This window comes from Antechinus flavipes, chromosome 3 (assembly GCF_016432865.1).
Source record: "Antechinus flavipes isolate AdamAnt ecotype Samford, QLD, Australia chromosome 3, AdamAnt_v2, whole genome shotgun sequence".
Taxonomy (NCBI): domain Eukaryota; kingdom Metazoa; phylum Chordata; class Mammalia; order Dasyuromorphia; family Dasyuridae; genus Antechinus; species Antechinus flavipes.
In genome coordinates, this window is record NC_067400.1 from 290,440,443 (window position 1) to 290,461,111 (window position 20,669).

The window sequence follows — 20,669 nt, forward strand, 5'->3', positions numbered from 1 at the left end:
CCTAGAATCACTAACCTCTAAGGATCGACTACCAATGATAAATCTAGTAGTCTATGAATATTTAAAAATACTTTATTGCAAATTTTAAGCAATAACAAAATCAATGAAAAAAATGTATATCTTTGAAAAAAATAGGACCCTTGCCTAAGGTAGCCCAATTATAGTTTTGTCTTAGAGGTAGATTGATGGATTAGAAAACATTTCAAGGTGCCTTCCCATTTTATTATCCCACAAATGCCTATACATATATACATACATACATACATACATATATATATATATTTTTTTTTTGTCCAACAAGCTGGGAAAAGATTTTAGGTAATAGTCCTACAGTGTGCAGAAAAAGAAAAAAAAGCATGCAGACAGAAACATTGTCAGCAAAGTATCTGAAAATACATCTTTTAAGAGAGATATATGAAAAAATCTTACTCATCTCAACTTAAAAGGAAATAATGCATGCACATGGCTAAGAAAACACCAGGAATACTTTCACCTCTGTCTTCTTAGACACACTGTGCATGTCTTAGAAAATAGTTTCTAGGTACTAGAAACATGGACTTTATACCTTTCAAGTGATAGTCTCACTATCAGAATTTTATAGCTGATACAAGACCCAATGTAGAATAAGTTTAGGGTAAAGTTAGTTGTCTCTCAGTTTTCATTAAGAGGCAGCATATGGGACGTGGAGATAATAGACAGGGCTTCAAATCTCATTTTGGCTACTTACTTAGTGTAACACATCTTAGAACTTCACTTGCTGCATCTACAAAAATACTACCAGTTGCAGTGCAAAGGGCAACTGGGACATTTAGGCTCCTTGCTTCAAGGCAATTTGTGTGTCATAATCCAATCAAATCCATAGTTCTATAGACTCCCTTGGTATGTATACTCTTACTAGAGCAACCAGAAGACATTGGTTCAAGACATAAAATATTTAAATAAAAGACGTAAGTGACATCCACTCATTCATATAAACATGTTCTGTCCAGTGTAACAGGAGCATGCTTTATCACAGATAATCACATTACTAATAGGAAAAGAAGCACATGCAGAAAAAAAAATGTATGATCAGGGAATATGGAGAGAGCACATGTATGATCAAGGAATAGGTGTTTTGGACTCAGGAGGTATATTTTTGGCAACACTTTCAAAAATATGTTGAAGTTACATGGTGATGTATTTTTCTCCACTGAGCTATTCTCTGCGGGGTACTCTACTGAACTGATTTCTGCTGAGTCCACTATTGCTGCCTCCTGATTGTCACCTGTGGTTTGGCTTCTTAGGTGAACTGCTGTTTTTAACTAAGTGTTTTTATTCACTTTTAGGTCTTCATTTGTGATGTAGTTTCTTCACTATAGGGATGGAGTTTTCTGTGGATCCCATGGGATTGAGTGGATCTTTATGTGGACAGCTGGGTTTCTTCGTTCCCTTGATAGAGTGACTTCTTATTTGCCATTTTTTCCTTATTTTGCCATTCTCACACATCAGCGAGACTGAGGTTTTCTTTCCACTTTTCAACAACAGTATATGTTAGGAGTAAGACTTAACAGTACTTAACAGGCAAAGCATATGCTTTTGTTTGCTCTTATTGAAACAAGGGATGGAAGAGTGGGTCTGAACTGTAGCAACAACTATGACTTCAACTTCTAATTGTGAGGGCCAGTGTGAGGGAGGTGATTGCATCAGGAAGAAACAAGGGAGCAGATTTAAAGGGGGAACCATAGTTATAGAGATTGTGAGCTATCATGAAGCCTGGACAGACCAATTTCTCTCTCCCCATGTGACCCTTGTCTTCTTGTTTAAAAGCTGAGTTTCCAGAAAGATCTGGGATATATATTCTCCTGCCTTATTCTCACTTCACAAGGTAGGGATAAGGGTATTTTAGGCCTCAACTACCTGAGAATAGAGAAATAGTTGGTTTGAGTTTTGGAAGATGGTTGGACATAGTGATCCATGGAGAAGTATTCAGTTATTTTTTTCATCTTTACTCTGTCTAATAAACTATGAGGCCATAGAATGTTACTGTTTGTGCAGTACATAGTATCACATATCAGGGTGGGTAAGTCAACCATTTGACTGATAGGTAAAGTCCTGAAGTGGGAAAAGAGTGGTGCCATCAATTTAAAGAATTTATTTGACTTTTCTGGAAATCATATTGTATACTATTTCCCTAGCTTTTGCCAAAATCTGGCAAACTCTTCTATGAGTAAAATTAAGTGAATAAATATTTAAGTGCATACTATGTTCCAGGCACTGTGCTAAATGCTGGATATACCAAGAAAGGCAATCCCCTCCCCTGACAAAAAACACTTCCCTCTCCCCCCAACCAAAATTGTACCTTCTCTCAAGGAGTTCATTTTCATAGGAATGCAAACAACTATGTAGTAAAAAGATAAATTGGAGGTAATTCCAGAAGGAAGGCATAAGGATTAAAGTGAACTGGGAAAGTCTTCTTGGAAGAAGATGGAACTTTAGCTGGTACTTGAAAGAAGCTAGAGGAAATCAGGAAACAGAGATGAGGAGGGAAAAAGTTCCAGGTCAGGGTTGGGGGACAGCCAGTGAAAATTCCTGTAGTTAAGAGTTAGAATGCCTTGTGCAGAGTAGGTAAGAGGACTATGTAATTGGATTACTGATACAATGGAGAGCCTTGGCAATGGCAGGCTGGCTGGCAGCATAGGAGTGGGTGTAGTCTGAGTGTTGGTAGGCTGATTACTTTCTGGTGATCACTGGAAATTTCTGTAGCTTTTTAGAAGCTATTGAATATAGGCATCAGAGCAACTCTGCCCATTTGGTGGATGGTTTGAGTGATTCATTATCCGTGGACAGCTCATAGATTATATTTCTTCTTTGAGATAATTAATATAGTGACGTGTTTGCCTTCCTATAGGCTTCAGAAATACTAGTGCAATGCCCCAAGTGTCAACTGCAATATCCACCTTTGCTACATAGGGATGAGGTGAGTGCTTCCTTAATACAGGTTGTCCCTCCATTGGTAATCACTAAATGTTATTAAGTATTTCTTGCTTGGAGACATATTGAGAATAGTCAATATTATTTAATTTATTCATTAGATGTTTAGTGAATGATAAAGATAATGAGTGCTAAAAGAATTCATTGGATCATAGATTTAGAGTTGAAAGGGTCCTTAGAAGACATCCAATCAAACCCTTTTATTTTTCAATTGAGGAAACAGGCCCTAAGTGACTTACTTGTTCAGGTACATAAGCATTAAGTGGCAAGGCTTCGGTTCAAACCAAAGTCCTGTAATGGCATATACAGTATTGTTTTCTTTATACCACACTGCCTCTACAAAACTGAAATCACTGTGGAGCTGGGGTGGGGCTTGACTTGCTTTGAAAGCCATTCAGGAGTTTTTAAAAGAATGGAAAGGTGGAAGAAGAAGTCATTCAAATAATAATTACATATTTGCATATTGCTTTGCACTTTTTAAAGTGTCTTCATATGTATTAGTATTATCTTACATAAAATGAAATCAACCATCAATCAACAAGTATTAAGTCACTGTTCTAGATCCAAAAGATACCTACAAATACTAAGAATAAAACAATTATCTGCAATAAAAGAACTCAGCATTCTAATGGGAGAGACAAGTATATATAATATAAACCTATACAGATACACCCATATGCTTACATATATATGTATATATATACACACACATATTTGTCTATATTCACAAATACATATACATTTATACACATAAATATATGTATGACATGGTATACATACACATAGAGAAAAAACTTTTAATGAAGACAAATGGGAAATATTCAACGTGGCATTTAAGAGATTGTAAAGAAATACATGCAATCGTAGTTTGATTATTGAGCAGGACGATCTTATTATTGAGTTTATTAAAAAGCTGGAAAGGACCCTAGACAGAGAAGATCAAATCCAGGAGTTTTTTTTTTTTTTAATTGAAATCCAGGAGTTCTTAATCTTTTTTTGTGTTTTAGCAGGGGAAGCCTGTGAATGCTTCATCATAAGGTTTTTCAGCGCACAAAATAAAACTGCAATGGAAACCAATTATATTGAAATTAAGTTACAAAAATAATTATTCATGGATCCTAGGTTAAAATTTCCCAACGTAAGTGAAGGCTGAATGATATAGGTCAGGTGCCTTTTAGAAAAAGGGAAAGGAGGGGGAATCTACGCCTTAGGCAAACGCATGCTCAGTGGGTCTACATGTCAGTTTAGGGAAATGAAAAAAAAAAAAAAAACCCACTGGCATATTTCTGCGCATGCGTAACACCACCCCGCTTTAAAAAATCCCATTATTAAAAAACCCGAAAACTTTACTAGCCTTCAGAGGCTATAGCCGCCGTCAAAGCTACACCCAGAAACGCATGCGCCTTGGGGTAGAAGAGGAGGCACTTGTCAAGGCGGAAGGAGAGGTTTCTTTTTTTTCCCCTCCGCCTCCCCGTCTCTCTGACCCCGCCTCCCTACATACCCTCCCCCCCTCTCCTGCCACGTACGGGGCTGGAGCTCACGCTAGGCTCAGTGGGTCCAAGCGATTGGCTGAGGCCGGCTCGAGCCAGAGAGCGATTTACAGCGGCGGCCGAACGTGACGGACAGTAGCCTCCCCCTTGACGCCGTGGCGGCTTCGGCACCGGCACTGCCCTTAGAGACAGGACCGGAGGAGAAGACGAGGCTGCGGGGACGGCGGCGGCTGCGGCCCCAGCGAGGAAGGTATTCTTTTTTAATGGTAGCTCGAAACTGGGGCGCGCCTGCTCGCTCCCTCCCGTCAGGCTCGGGCCGGTGATGCGGGCATGCGCGCCAAGGCCTTGGTGGGAACTGGCTCTGGTCCGACGGATTGGGACGGGGGTGGGGCGCGAGACCAGGAGAACTAGGGGTCGCGAGTTGGCTGGGAGGGTACATGAAGAGAAGGGCAGGAGAGGAGCCCGGAGCCGGTGCTGGGTGAAGGGACGCGTGACGAGAGGGAGGGGCGCGAGGCGAAGCAGGGGGCTACAACCTGCCGGGGGTGGGGGGGGAGAAGGAGGGAGATAAGGGTAGGAGGACGTCACGAGCCGGCTGGAAGGGGGGGAGTGATGCGCGAGGGGTCATGAGGGGGGCGCGCGCGGCCCGAGCTGGCAGTGGGATGGGCGGAGTATGGAAGAGACGCTGGACGTCCGTAGTCTGCCGCCGGGGGGCTACTTGTGGAGAAGAGGCTTGCGGGGATGTAGCGGGGCGGGACGGCCCCCTTTCGGTTTCATTTTTGTTTTCCCCCTCCCAGCTGTATCTGAGAAGTGGGCGCCCAAAGGGTGCTATTTTAATTGAATCGAATGGCTGGGAACGGGGTTGGGGGGAGGGCAGCTTTTGCCTCCGAAAGAGCTTGAACAGCTGAGAAGACTGTCCCTTTGGAGGTGGGCCTCGACTTCTGTGCGGCCAAATCACCTACACTTTATTGAACGTGGCCTATGTGGTGTTGAGGAGTGTGTTGCTTCTGATTAGGAGTTCCTAAACCCGGAGTTTATGGAACCTCTTCCCTTTCCTCCCACCCCCAAGGGTACTTGGAGAGACTTCTGAGTCTGTAAACTTGAATGGGGAAAAAAAAAATCACTTTTATTTTAAGATAATTGGTTTCCTTTGCAGTCATAGGTACTTAATATTAAGCATTTACAAACGTTCCTTGAGGATCTGTAAGTTTCACCAGAGTGCTAGAAAGGTCTAAGATCCAAAATAATTTCTGCTCTAGAGTTTAGAGCAATCAGTGAACAGCTTTGATTTTTTTCGTTTGAAACTGGAGTGTATCCAGTGACCTTTCAAATGCCAAATGGGTATGCTGTAAAACACAGGTCTTCTCTCATTCTTGCTCCAGAGGCTTCTCTGGTTCCCTGTTGTCTCTAAGAGAAAATACAAGCTCCTATGTGGGACATTTAAAACACACGATGACTTGTTTTCAACCTATCTTACAGGCTAATTTCCTAGTAGTAAGTGCCTTCAGGCATTCTACCTACCAGTTGCCAACTGGTTTTCTCACTGTTTCCTGGGCACAACATTGAATCTCCCCATTCTTCAGCTCCTGTTCCGTTGCCTTATTTTTCTGGTTTCTGTCCTTCATCCCTAGAGCAGCTAGATGGCTCCATAGATTGAATGCTGGGTCTGGAGTCTTCTTGATTCCAAATTTGACCTCAGGCTCTAGCTCTGTGACCCTGAGCAAGTCACTTAATTCATTATTTTTCAGTTTCCTCATCTGTAAAATGAACTGGAGAAGAAAATGATAAAGCACTCCAGTCAGCATCTTTGCCAAGAAAACCCCCAAATGAGGTCACAAAGAGATTGGACACAACTGAACAACCTCTATCCCTGTAATGTTTCATTTTCCCATCTTTGCCACTTGGAAGTACCTAGTTTCTTTCAAGGCATACCTAAAGTGATACATTTTATTTCTCCAGGTGTTATTTCATTATTTCATATATTTTTTTTCCTGTATAAATGTGTCATCCAAACTCCTTAGGGAAAGTTCTTGTCTTTATCTCCAGAGTTAAGCATAGTAGGCATTTAATAGACCATTAATAAATTGAAATAAATTCAAACCATTGAATTGATTAGGAAATTATCTCAAAGTCCTGAAGAGTTTTAAAGTTAGGAAAAATAGATCATCTCTAGTCCAACTCTCCTTTTTTTTTTTTTTTTTGGACGAATCTGAAACCCAAACAAGTTATGACAAGTAAAATTGTAAAAGTGAATGGCAGAGATTTTAACCCAAAGCTTCTGATTCTAAATATATACCATACTGCTTCTCTTAAATTAACACTTTTAAGTGCTTGATAGCATAAAAGCTTAGATAAAACTTAAAGGGAGTGGGATATGAGTGAAGTAGCAGGGGTACTTCAAACCTCTTTCCTCATCATTCCAAATCTAGTACTTTTCCCACTATACTACCTTGTTACTTCATTGTATATGTGGACTCTTTCTCTTCTAATGTCATTGAAATATAGCTTTGTTCTGTATCTCAGAGAAAGAGTGGCCTTGATGGATAGGACTTGAGTATTCTGATGAATATTAAATTCTGATTGGAATACATGATATCAGGCTTTTTGTATGACTTGGAACATGTTCCTTTTAGTCTTTTGTGCAAAATGATAGCAAATCTTTGTGGAATTGAAGTAGAATTCCCATAAAGGCCTAATAATTTATGCTTCTCAGGTATTTTATGGACTTTGAAGGGAGAATCTTGTTAAAATGGGCTATTTGGTTTGTGCAACAATCCTAGCTGCTTAATAGTGCAACAATACTACCAATTTCTTGTTAATGTCATCGAAAGATAAGAGGACTAGGCTTTATTCACTTGCATATCATTAGAAACATAAGAATGCTTCCTTTTATTTTTAGTAAATAACATTTATTATGGACTTACTATGTACCAAGAACTTTAAACCTGGAGATACAAAGTAAGACATAAGACGGGCTTTGCTTTCAAGGAGCTCAAAGTCTAATGGAGAGATAATATGCATACAACTATATATAAACAAGGAAAATTACAAATAATTAATAGAAGGAAGCACTAGAATTAAGGGGATCACGAAAGGTGGGATTTCAGTTGGGATATGAAGGAAACTTGACAAGATGAGGAAAGAGAGCGTTAGTGAGAGCAGCATCAAGGAGGCCATTGTTACTGGATTGTAGAGTGTGTGTTAGGGAGAGGGAAGGGTCAGGGCAATAGTTGTAAGATCTAAGAAAGCTGGGTGGGGCAAAGGGCAGGTTATGAAGGTCTGTGAATGCCAAACAGGGTTTTATATTTGATTCTGGAGGTAATCGAAAACCATAAGTATTCTATTGAGTAGGAAGGTGGCATGATCAGATCTGTAATTTAGGGAGATCACTTTGATAGCTTAATGGATGATGACCAGGGGACAGACAGACTTGTGGCCCAGAGGCCAGCCACCTGGTTATTGCAGTAGTGTAGTTTGAAGTAATGAGGATCTTCGCCAGGGTGATGGTAAGAGGAGAGATGGGGGCATGTATCAGAAATGTTATCCAGGTTAATAACCTGGATAACCAATTGGATATGGAGGTGGAGAGGATGTGAGAGAATATGAGGAGTTGAGGATGGCACTTAGATTGCACCCTGGGTGCCTGGAAGGATGACATCCTTTTATACCCTCATTACTCATTATTTTCATTACTACTCTCAACTGTAATAAGGAAGAAGTCGATTAGACATTTAGAATTTAAGATGTGTGTGAGACATCAACTTCAAGATATCTGAAAGACAATTGTAGGTTCAAGGCTGGAAATATATAGAGATTACAGCTGAGTAAATAGCTTTGAGAATCCTCAATATAGAGATGATAACTGAAATATTGTGTGCTGATTTGAAATATTATATAGAGTCCTATGGAATATCCATGGATACCTGGCATAACTTGGAGAAAAAAATTTGCAAAGGATCCTGAGAAGTTGTCAAATAGGAAACCCAGGAGAGAGTACTGTCATGAAAATCTTGATAGAGTGTCAAGGAGAAGGTAATTTGGAAACTTTGGAGAGGATAAAAGCCAGATAAGTAGGGAGACAAATGGAAGCAGAGGCGCTTATTGTACCTTGAGTTGATTTTCTCAAGGAATTTAGCCACAAAAGAGAGGAGGGTGATGGAACTATAGGATGGATCAATCAAGTTGGGTTTTTTGAGTATGGGGTAGACATAGGCATATTTGTAGGCAGTAGGGTAACAGCCAGTCAATGGGGAGATTGAAAAAGAGTGACAGGTTGGAATGGGGAGTGAGGGCTGGGGGTTGCAATCTGCTAGAGAAGATGGAATGGAGTGGAGTCATATTTATATTTGTTCCTGTAGAAGGTTTAGACAGGGGTGTACATTGAGATGGTGGAAGCAGGCATTTGGGAGATTTAAGTTGAGGAGGCAAAAGTTCTCAGTGAATGACTTCAACTTTTTCTATGAAATATGAGGCAAATCTTAGTTGAGAGGGTAGGGGAAAGGGAAGCTGTGGTAGATTTGAAGTAATATAAAATAGAAGGAAAAGCTGAGTGGGCTAGTGGGTTAATTAGGGAATGTAAAAGGATTATCTTGCTGTAGGGAGGGTCTTGTTGAGAAACTGTAATTAAGATTAAAAAATATGACCATCTCTTTGTATAGCTGAATTTTGGTGTGAAGGTTAATACCTCTTGGGAGATGAATACATTGTGGGAACCTAGCAGGTAAGGGTGCTTTGAAGAAGTATCATTATGTGGATGAAGATAGGAGTTGGGAAGAAGATGACTGTGAGCCAGGCACTGAACTTGAGGAAAGAAGAACAACCTAGAGGTTGGTAGAAAACAGATACCACGGTATCCATCTACCATATTTAGATTGAATCAGCCTCAAAAGAGAGAGAAAATGTGAAAAGGAGGGTGGAAATGTTACTGAGGAGAAGGGCCTGGAACTGATTGGCAAGCAAATAGAGGAAATGAGTGAAAGCTCAGTTAGTGTTCAAAAAGTGTGTCCATGGAAGCTGTGTCATCAAGAGGGATCTGGGTCTTAGTAATAGCCAGAAGGTCACAGAAATAGGAGAAGAAAAGATTTAATATGAAAACAACTACTTACAGAGACAATATTCTAGAGAGCATTGTGGAAGAGGTGGATGGCTTTGAGAGTTATCTTGGAGAGAGTTGGATTGAAGATGATGGAAATTAGGAAATGGGCAATGAGGGGATGGATAATAAGATTTATATAAAGATAACCAGGGTTGTGGATCATAAGGGTGATGGAAAAGGTGTATGAACCAGTCGGCGTTTGCTTAATGAATTCAGGAAGGTTATTAATATCATTGGAGATTTGACCTCAAAATGATATCTTCTCTGGGCTTGGGCAGCTCAGGTGAGGGGACTAGTGAGAGGAACTAATGGAATAGCTATCCAGAGACTGCCAGATGAGCAAATAGGGGACTAGGAAGAAATTGTGTCTCCTAGCTCCTGCAGACAGGAAGAATGTCCTGAAAATCATAATAGGACAGCCCAATCAGTAAGGGATTGAATGATGCATCAATTCCCATTCAGGCAGCAAAAGGCTAGTCCAAGGGATCAGCATGTGGTAGAATGGCATTTCTTCAAATCCTTTCTTGGTAGAAAAAGTCTATAGACACAGCTAGGTGAAACAGTGGATAGAATGGAGTAAAGAAGAAAATCCAACCTCAGATAGTTATTTGCTGTGGGACCTTGGGCACATCACTTAATCCGCTGTTTGCCTTAGTTTCCTCAACTCTAAAATTAGGATAATGATAGCATCTGCTTCCTAGGTTGTTGTGAGAATCAAATGAGATCATAATTGAAAAATGCCTGGCACATGGTAGGTGCTATATAAAAATTTTAGCTATTATTATTAGCACAGTTCCTGGCACATTGTAAACACTATGTAAATGTTACTATTATTATTATCATTATTAGCTATTATGGGGTAAAGAACAATGGGGTTATCTGTGAAGGAAGCTGATCTTAGAAAAAAATAGGGGAGGTATGTAGTTTAGTGGAGCAGAGGAGAAAATGGCATGTGTGAAAGTGGAACAATTGAACCAGAATTTAAGTATGACTAGGAGTCATGGGGCATATAAACATAGACATAATGAAAAAAAAGACAGTTTGTGGAAGACAAGAAAAAGGGAGAGTCTCTGTGATGAATAGTATACTATAAGAACAAAATAGGGTGCATGGAGTGGGCAAGGAGTGTTGGAGTGGAGGAAGAATGGAAGGAAATATGAGGACTAATGAGGAGGGTTTGGCAATTCAGGTGTGTGGGGTGGTTAGGTTTGAGACTGCATTTGTAGCTTTGGGTCTAGAGAAGGTATTGGAAGAACAGAATTGTAGTAACAGCCCAGTTACAGGGGAATTGAAATATTTAAATCATATAGGGAGACATTGTGCTGGACCTATAAATACAAAGATAAATAATTTCTGCTTTTTGAGAGATGTCTGTTTGCTATATGGCAGTGAAATAGAGTGCCTTTGATCCTGTATAAAACAAGGTAGGGGACAGAGGAGACATTCTAGCGAAGTACTCAAGAAATAAAGGAGCAAGGAATAAAAGATGCTTCTAAATTGTGAGCTTGGTGCATAGATAGTGAGAAAATTGAAGAAGAATGTGTTGTGGGGGAAGTGAGATGTATTTTGTAATGCATTATTTTTACTGGGGAGACTGAACAGTTGAGCCTAGTATACTTGAGTTATTCATAAAAAATTGTACACATTTGTAATGTTAAAAGGTTTTATTTTTAGTGAGAGGAAATTTTAAATCTCTAGTCAAAAATTTTTTATTTTAGTAGTTTCCTAAATGGCATATTAGCATTTACTTTTTTATTCTTACTATTGTGTAGTATATAAGGTTTTTTGCAAAGCCAACTTTTTATATTTTGATACTATAAAGTCTGTCTTGGAAAAGGAAAATGAAGTGCTTTCCCGGTAGTTTATTTTAAAATTTATTTTCATAACATCCTTTCAACAAATTTTCATGGTACATTGTCAAACAGAAGCCCTACTGTTAGGACAAGAAGATGAAAATTTCCTTACCTAGCCATTATTCTCCTATTATGTCTGGTCTTCACCTATTAGAATATAATATCTTTTAGGGTTGAAACTTTTCTCAATTTTGTATTTATCACTCCAGTATCTAGTATGATTCTTGAACACTCATTGACCATTGTGTTTTGACAAGAGTTTTGTTGCCTCTCTGTGTTGTTTTTTTAATTTTTAATTTAATGTTTTAATTAGTATATGTTTTTATTTTTCCTCCACTTTTTTTGAATCACTTTATCAAGTTCTTATACTACTATAAATTTTTCATAGTCATCATTCCTTTTGGCACATTTATATACTGTAATTTGTCTTAACTGGTACCTAAGTATTGGCCCACTGTTTACAGTTTTTGGTTACCACAAGTAATGCTTATGAATATTTTTGTATTTTTGTTTGTCTGGCTTTTTTCCATCTTAGTAACTGTCATATTTATTCATTTGTGTGAATATTTTTAATATTAAAGTGCTGTATATTTGGAAAGGTATATTTTCATTTACACTTCATGAGATTTGTCTTTATTAGATTAAAATCATAAAAGTCATATAATTTCGGAAGGGGAAGGACCTTTAGAAATCATCTCATTCAGTCTCTTGGTATCACAAATTTATATGATTTAGGGACTGATTATATTAAATTGGACTTTTCTTCCATATTTGTTAAAGTTTTGATATCTAACAAATTTTTTTTTCAAGGAAATACTTTGTAATTTTTAAGTTTTAAAACTGTTTATCCTTGTCTTCTAGCAGTTTTGTAGAACATCCTGGAGTCCACCATGAATGGACAGTTGGATTTAAGTGGAAAGCTAATTATTAAAGCTCAGCTTGGGGAAGATATTCGGAGAATTCCTATACATAATGAAGATATTACCTATGATGAATTAGTGCTGATGATGCAAAGAGTTTTCCGTGGAAAACTTCTGAGTAATGATGAAGTTACTATAAAGTATAAAGATGAAGGTAAGAGTATTTTTGCATGAGTATTTTGGAATGCAAAAAATGCTGGTAAAATAAGTAAATGTATATTTTAAAAATTAATGACAATGTTATATGTTGTTTTTAATCTTTGTTTTTTTCACTATCTGAGAATCCTTTTGGCTGTCTGATGAAGCCTACAAAGCCCTCCTCAGAATAATATTTTTAAATGCACAAAATAAAGTTAGAGAGGACTACAAGGGAAATTAGTTATGCTGAAATATCATTGTCAAAATAAAAAAAAAAATAGACCTAAGGCTAAGGACCCTCCCCCAGGTATTAGAATGATGCTGCCATCAGAATGCCTGTTTTTAGTACTTTTAATTTATCTCTTTCATTCAATGACAAGTGAATACTTTTTTTTTTTAATTGAAATTTGGGCATTTCTTAACCTGGATTTCATGTCTGTACCTTAAATTCAAATTTTTTGTAACTTATCACAAAACTGATTCCTCTTTTTGACATCCTAAATACAATGTAATTAGATCACAATTGTCTTTTCCTGAAAACATAAGTAGTTCCTATTTGTCTTCAGAATAAAGCTTAGATGCCCCAGCCTGGCACATTTTTTCCTTCTCTCTTTCCATTTTGAGAATAAATATTTCTTGATCAGCTTTGCTAGTCTCCAGGCAAATATATTTTGACCAGTCTTATTATATATATTGTGTCCCTGACCATGAGCTCTCTATCCTTATCTCTTAAGCTATAGTTCAGAATTTTAAATTCTGTTATTAAATACTTTTTATTATAATCAACAATGGACTTTCCCCATCTGCTATTCTTTTCTGAATTCCTTTCCTTCACTTCGTAGATATGAAGAAACTAGTCTGTCTGTATAAAGCTAGTAATTTCTTTCCTAGAACTTCATAATCCTTCCAAAAATTTACTCTATTGCTTTTAGCAGGATTCTTCCCTTTCCCTCTCCTCCCCCCCCAAACAGTTACCAGTAGTAAATAGTAGTTAGTGATTTTGACAACTGTTGAGCGATTCTTTGTCACATGGATCCATATACACAGCAGATTTTATTTTTGTTCAAGATTGCCTCAATGGTTCTCTATAGGGAGTGATTCTTCAGCTATCACTTTTTGTCTCTTACTTTGAATTCTATTTTCATCATCACTTTTCATGCATAAGAAGGTGCTTCTTTCTTAAAGGGTCCATTTCTATCTTCAAGGGCAAGTGTTTGATACTTAACTAGCTACAGATGTGCAGAGGTCTTCCTTCTTTATGTCTTGTTAATATTCTCCCATTTTTAACACAAGTTAGGATTTTTCTCTGCCTTTTCATATTCTTTTTTTTTTTTTTTTTTTGTTTGTTTGTTTCTTAAAAGCTCTCTCATTCTTTCCCCCATCCCTTTTACCTTTAGTTTTTTTCCATATCTGAGGAGGGAGATCAGTCTTGTGCATGAATATCTATTGTCACTGACAGGAATGCCAACATAATATACATTCTTAGTTTACCTCAGAATTGTCCTTTTTATTCCATGCTTGCTGAAAAATATCTGCAATTTTCTGTCATTTTAATGTATTTCTCTTGTGGCATTGGTATAGGAGGTTTCTTCCTTTTAATTTTTTTCCTAATCTGGCTTCCTTAACCGACTTTGATTGAATGTGCACATTGTTGCCAAAGATTTATTGTAAATAAAAGCCTTATCACTTTTGTCCCTGAATAAGTCTGAAGTAGAAATTCATCTGTTAGCTACTTTTTAAGGCCCTTTGCCATTTCTTGCTGGTCATCTTCTAGATAACCATCTCCTGTCTATTTTGCAACTTCCATACCGAAGTTATAGCATAACATCTTGTTAAGAAGACATACACATTCAGAGGTAGATTCATATGCTTCAATTTTGTGCTTCCTCCCCACCATTGTTCCAAGATTTATTGAATGTAGTGTTTAGAGCAGTGATTGTAGATTTAAGGCTTGAAGGAGATTGTAGAGATCATCAATTTCAACTTTCATTTTACAAGTAAGGAAATTGCTGAGGTGTAGGAAGGGAAGTGATTTGTAATTATCAGGGTTATACAACTAATAAATTTCTGAATTGGGATTGAATTTAGATCTTCTAGTCTTTGTGTCTGGTGCTCTAGCCATTACAACAGAGTATAAGGAGCAGAAGGTATGATCCCTACTCTTGTGGACAGATGTTTATAACCTGGGATCCCTAGAAAAAGTTTTGAACTTGCATAAGAAAAAAATACATCTTTGTTTTCAACAGGCAACAAATATTCTGAGAAGAGACTCACTAGTTTTAAAGGGGTCCATGATACACAGAAAAAAATTAAGAAGCCCCATTCTGAGAACTTGAGAGCATGATCTCAGCAAAGTTCAGGAAGAGTGGCTTGATTCCTGTTCTCTCTCAGTCATCTCAATATATTGCCACTTTTGAAAAGTACAGTATAAATATGGGTTTAGTACTATTTAGTTACTTTTGTATTAAACATAGAACTGTGAGGATTAATTAAGCTTATCAAATCTTAACTTTTTCATTTTTCTAATGAAGAAATAGATTTTTTTTTCAGCACTTAAACTAGTTTGAGTTACTTTGTTTCCTTGAAAGTAAACTTAATTTCTTCTAAAATGTTTTACAATTTATGTTGGGTTTTTTTCCTCCATCTAAATCTGTAAGATTTTACACTATTTAGTTTGACATTTGAATCTTTAAAGATACTCTATTGGAAGTAATGTGCACTTAAGGTTATATCTTGCATCATGAAATTGCCTTGACAATATAATGGAAAACTAGAAATTTGTGCTAATATTGCTATTCTCCATCTCATTTAGTTCACTAACTAGATGCTTTTTGGCTTACCAGGTTCTATTATAAAGCTATGAATTATCCTGCAATACTTTCATTTGAACAAATTCATGTTTGTCAGGTGCTTCATTCAATCAGCAATTAGCTTTTTTGTTGGGGTGGTATTTTCTAGTTGCTTTTAAAACATCTTCAGATGAAGCTGTAGATTTGAATCTAATTTTTAAACTAGGCACAAGTTCTATTTATTATTAATAATATGAAATCATTCCTGTTTTATAAATCTTTTCAGATGGAGATCTTATAACAATTTTCGATAGTTCTGATCTTTCCTTTGCAATTCAGTGTAGCAGGATATTGAAACTAACACTGTTTGGTAAGTATTAAAAAAATTTTTTTTTGATGAATTAATTGTATCGTTATATTTTCATTTCATTATATTTTGCCTTATATTCTTTCCCTTCTCCCATGTCTCTTTTTACAATATATTGAGTAAAACTTCACTAAAATTTTGGAAACTAGAACCTTAATAGAAAATTTACTTTAGAAGTAAGAAACTTGATTAGAGAAAGTACTAAATTTAATTTACTTCCAAAATGCAGTTCATCTCAAAGCTTCTTTGTATGTTTTAGAAAGCTTTTAAAATATATTCTTTAAAGTAGAATATGTATAGACATTTAACAAGGTATAAGAATAGTTTTTTTTTTAATTTTTGAAGAAACCTTTTAATTTTAAAATAACAGTGATATCTCTTTTATCTGGGACTATTAAAGGAGGAGCTTTTTTTTCGTAAGTGAATTTTTCCACATTTTAAGCTTTTCCCTCTAATCATCAGTTCATTTGAGTTTTTGCATTAGCTGACTAATTTTATGATCTCACTGGATGAGTCATTTAATATCTGTTATAAGGTCTTATCTTCCTCATCTGTAAATGAAAGGGCAGTGTTTCAAGATCTTTGTAAAAATATATTTGTAAAATATAAGCTAACTATGATGAATATAAATTTAATAATTCAAAGTTTTTATAACATTACTCATTTACATTTATATAACACTGGCCCTCTGCAGTTACAAGGTATTTATCTCAAAACTATTTTTGAAGTAGTTAAACTATTCACATTTGTACACATGAAGAAACCAGATTCAATTTTGTTGAAGTAATTTCCCCAGTTACATAACTAGTAAGTTAGTGGAGTAAAGATTCATATTCAAGGGTTACTTAATTCACTTTCCACTATACCATTGTTGCCTTCTCATTATGAAAATGAATTATTAGAAGGTGCTTTAATATTATAACTCTCAGAAATTATTTTGAGGTGTGAGTAGGGGTATTTGCTCCTATGCTAGCTGATCTTAGACCCTTAGACCTTAGATCTCTTTTATTTCTTACATTTGCTTTTTAAAAAATTTTCCTGTCTATTGACTTGTAGTCAATTTGTTTTATTAATGTGTTTTTTTTTTTTCTATTGCCTTTCCTTTCTAATGTCCTATGAATTGAGAAAACATTAGGCTTGTTAAAATGTTGTATATAATAAGAACATATAAACTTTGTGTAGGGGCTTCAGCATTTATTTTGGATTTTTACTTTTTTTTTTTATCTTTTTGCTTTTTTCCCTAGTTGTTGGCTGTTTTCCTGATAGTTGAGTTTGCCATATAAGTGAGGTGTGAACTATATTGTTTATATATTTTTCTGGAAATGATATTATAGATTTAACATTTATGAAAAACTAGTGAATGGAGGCTAATTATATCACAATTTTGTAAGCAGAAATAATCCACATCAAGATGCAAATATCTTAAGATTTCTTTGTAAATTAAATGTGTGTATATGTGTACAATATGTGTACAGATCCACATATATGAATGTTTGTACATATATACAGTACTTTTACATTGCCATTTGAATTCCATACTTGTGTATTGTATATTTGAATTCCATACTTGTGTATTGTGTATTTGAATTCCATACTTAAGTAATGATATTATGTGGTTTCTGACTTTTAACATTGTGCAAGGATTCTGGTTCAATTCCCTAAAGTCCCTTCCAGTTCTATGTTATGACTGAAAGAAAAAGCATAGAGCATATATTAAAGAGATGTGGAAGTGAGGGGCAAGGAGAATTGTTTTGTTTGTTACAATGTACAAAGATAAGGCAATATTTAGAAAAGGTGAGGGCCTTGACTTCCCTCAAATTTAAAACAATTTAAATGTTTACCTGGGAGATTTTAGGGAACCACTGAAAAAGTTTAAGCCAGAAAGTGAATATTAGTTTATTCTACTTGGATATATAAACACTTTTTCATTAATTCACTCATTTACTCATTCATTCAATTATCTGTATTTTTAACATTAATTTTTTTTAAAATTCCAAATTCTCATCCTTCTTCCCTCCCTTGTTCTTCCATTGATCTGCTATACATAGTATGTGAGATCTGTTATATATATATGAAGACATTAAAAAAATAATCCTACATCAGCTAAAAACCCAACAAACCAAACCCAAAATGATAAAAAGCTAGAAACACAAAAAAAGTGGAAAAAACTATGTTTTATTTTGTACATAAGAGCTCATTGGTTCTCTCTGGCAGTGAGTAGCACATTTCATCGTGGGTCCTTTGGAATCATCTTAAATCATTGTATTAATTAGAGTAGCTAAGTCTTTCACATTTTATCATTATTACAGTATTACTATTATGTATGATATTTTCCTGGTTCTTCTCTCTTCATTTTATATTAGTTCATACAAATTTTTGCGGGTTTGTGTGAAACAGTGTTACTCATAATTTCTTATAGCATATTAGTATTCCATGATATTCATAAACCACAGCATGTCGAGCCATTCCCCAATTGATGGCCATTTCCTAAATTTTTAATTTTTTCCTACCACAAAAAAAGAGGTGTCATAAATGTTTTTGTATATGTAAGATTTTTTTTCCTCCTATCATTAACAATTTTTTCAAATAAAACTATCAAGGCAGTATAATATAGTATAAAACTATAAGACTTAATAATGAATTATATTTGTACTCTGTTTTCCAAACTTGAATGTTTGTAATTTAACATTAGGTTGCTTGGTCAAATTGTTGATTAATCTCTTGTTTTTTTATGCTTTATGAGTGATAGTTTTCCTTTGTGGGGAAAAAAATGAGGATGTTGCTTAGCTAAACCGCAGATACATAGAACTGTTCAAATCAATAATATTCACATTACAAATTAAATATTTCTTAAAATGATTTTTATAGAGTTGGGATGTAATGTTGACAGTCAACTGTTTTCATGCATAAAACTTTACTAAAATACACGTTTACTTAACAATATACATGTGATTTCTAGAGCCTTTATTCTAATTGCCAGAAGACACTTTAAAAGAAAATCTAGCTGGAGTAGACTAAAAACATTAAATTAGAGTTCTCTGTTAACAAGAGATAGTACAGAATAGAAATATAATGATATCTTTTCTCTAGATATGAAATGGGGAATGTTAAGGGAAGTGTTTTGTGGAAAAGGAATATAGTGTATTTATACATTTGTGTGTGTGTATAAAACTTTATGCTAATATGTAATATAGTATTAGTAATTATCTAATATTATGTTCTATTGGTTGTATAATATTAATATATTAACTTTTGAATTTAAGATGATTACAAAATACATTCATGCTGATCAGGGAGCTTCTTACAGTTGGAGGAATTAGGAAAGGCTCCTTGAAGGTCTTTGCTTAAGTGAAGCTTTGAAGATGTTCCAAGAGACAGGTGAAAAGAGAGTACTGCTAATTTGGGGTACAGCCTGTATAATGGCATAATGATAGGAAAGAAAATGGCATTTATGGGCAATCACAAGTCATCCAGCCTAGCCAGGGTCAAAAGTGTATGATGGGCAATAATGTGTAATTATCCTGAAAAGAAAAGCTTTAAATGCCAAACAGAAGAATTTGTACCTTATCTTAATGGCATGCCTTAATGAGGAGCCTCTGAAACTCCTTGGCAGGGTGGTAACATGGTTAATGGTCATGTCAGTTTAACAGCGGTGTGGAAAATGGATTGTAGAGGAGAGAAACTGATATCAGAGAGACCATGTAGGAGATGGAGGTTCTTGGAATAGTCCAGGTAAGAAGCTGGACTAGGAGGTAGTTAAGTGAGGTATAGAGATAGAATTGACAAGACTTGGCAGCCAATTATGTGTGGAGGATGAAGGAGAGTGCAAAGCCAGGTATGACACAAAATGTATTATCCTTAGTAATTGGAAGAGTTATGATATCTTCAAAAGACAATGAAAAGTTAAGAAGGAATAAGTTTTAGGGGAAAAGAAATAATGTATTGTTTTGGACATTTGTGTTGAACATATTAACATTGGAAGTTCTAAGTAGAGAAGTGAGTATCTTGTAAAGGAAAAATTTTAAACTAGTTTTAAAAAGTAGGTGCAAAAAAGGGTTAGAAAAGAATTATAGATGAAGCATGCAGGAGGAAATGAACTTCTGGTACAGGTTAACAATCTGCAGTTTGGTGGAGGATTACCAGATAAAGAGATCAAGGATGGAGAGACAGTGGAAGAATTTAAATGTAAGACAGTATTTGAAATAAAATGGATTTTGCCACTCTTACTCTCCCTCCACTCAAAAATAAAGCCTATCTTAAACATTTTTCTTAAAATGTTAGAAGAAATCCTAGTTGGTTTTTGTTTGTTTTGTTCTGTTTTTTTTTTTTTTTTTTTTTTTTTGGGTGGTAAAATTGGCTTTTTGACATTCAGGTAAAAATGAATTACACATTTTTATGTATAGGTATACTACTGGTATAGGTAGGGAAGGTAAGGAAACTCACTTTAGTACTTTAATAGCCTTATATGGCCTTATTATTAACTTGAGGTTTAGTGACTTGCCCAGAGTCACCCACACAAGTCAGTGTGTGTGTTAGATATTGAACTTTACTCTGTCTTCCTCAGTCAGAAGCCAGCTTGTTAGATTTTCTACAATTTTTATTTTTAAAATGATCCTTTACTCTTGTGAAGGACTATGTGTGACCAGCTCATAGATTTAACAATTAAACGGGATCTGAAAGGAGATCTAGTGGGTATTCCTTGATTTAAAGATGAGGAAACAGGTTCTAGAGCCTTTCAGTGATTTGCCCAGGATTTTACCGGAAATGATTAGCAGGGTTAGGATTTAAATCTGTCTTCAAATTTAAAATCCAATTCTTTTCTTCTCTCTTTCTCTTCTTTTCCTTATTTCTATTCATTTTATTCTCAACTTTTCTGCATGATTCTATAACCTATTCTTATTGGTAAGTTGCTTTTTACTGCGTTACATATTTTAGTTTTATATTATACAACCTGGAGACTGGAAAACCATCTCCCAGTGGGCATGAGTTATGATTTAGTTATCTGCTTATTAAGAAGTATGTATGGGACAGTGAGAAAGATAGGAGAAGA

At 35.8% G+C, this 20,669-nt stretch overlaps 1 protein-coding gene across 3 annotated transcripts in view; it reads left to right on the forward strand.

Annotated features, from left to right (window-relative positions):
• The first annotated feature begins 4,534 nt into the window (after positions 1 to 4,534).
• TFG (trafficking from ER to golgi regulator) overlaps positions 4,535 to 20,669 on the forward strand; it is a 34,623-nt gene continuing 18,488 nt past the window's right edge. The window contains exons 1-3 of one of the 3 annotated variants that reach the window (XM_051985201.1): positions 4,535 to 4,710; positions 12,267 to 12,479; positions 15,539 to 15,622. In XM_051985201.1, coding sequence (XP_051841161.1) covers positions 12,296 to 12,479; positions 15,539 to 15,622 — 268 coding nt within the window. In that variant the 5' untranslated portion in view covers positions 4,535 to 4,710; positions 12,267 to 12,295. The remainder of the gene's footprint in view (positions 4,711 to 12,266; positions 12,480 to 15,538; positions 15,623 to 20,669) is intronic. The other 2 variants (XM_051985199.1, XM_051985200.1) reach the window with 2 other exon arrangements.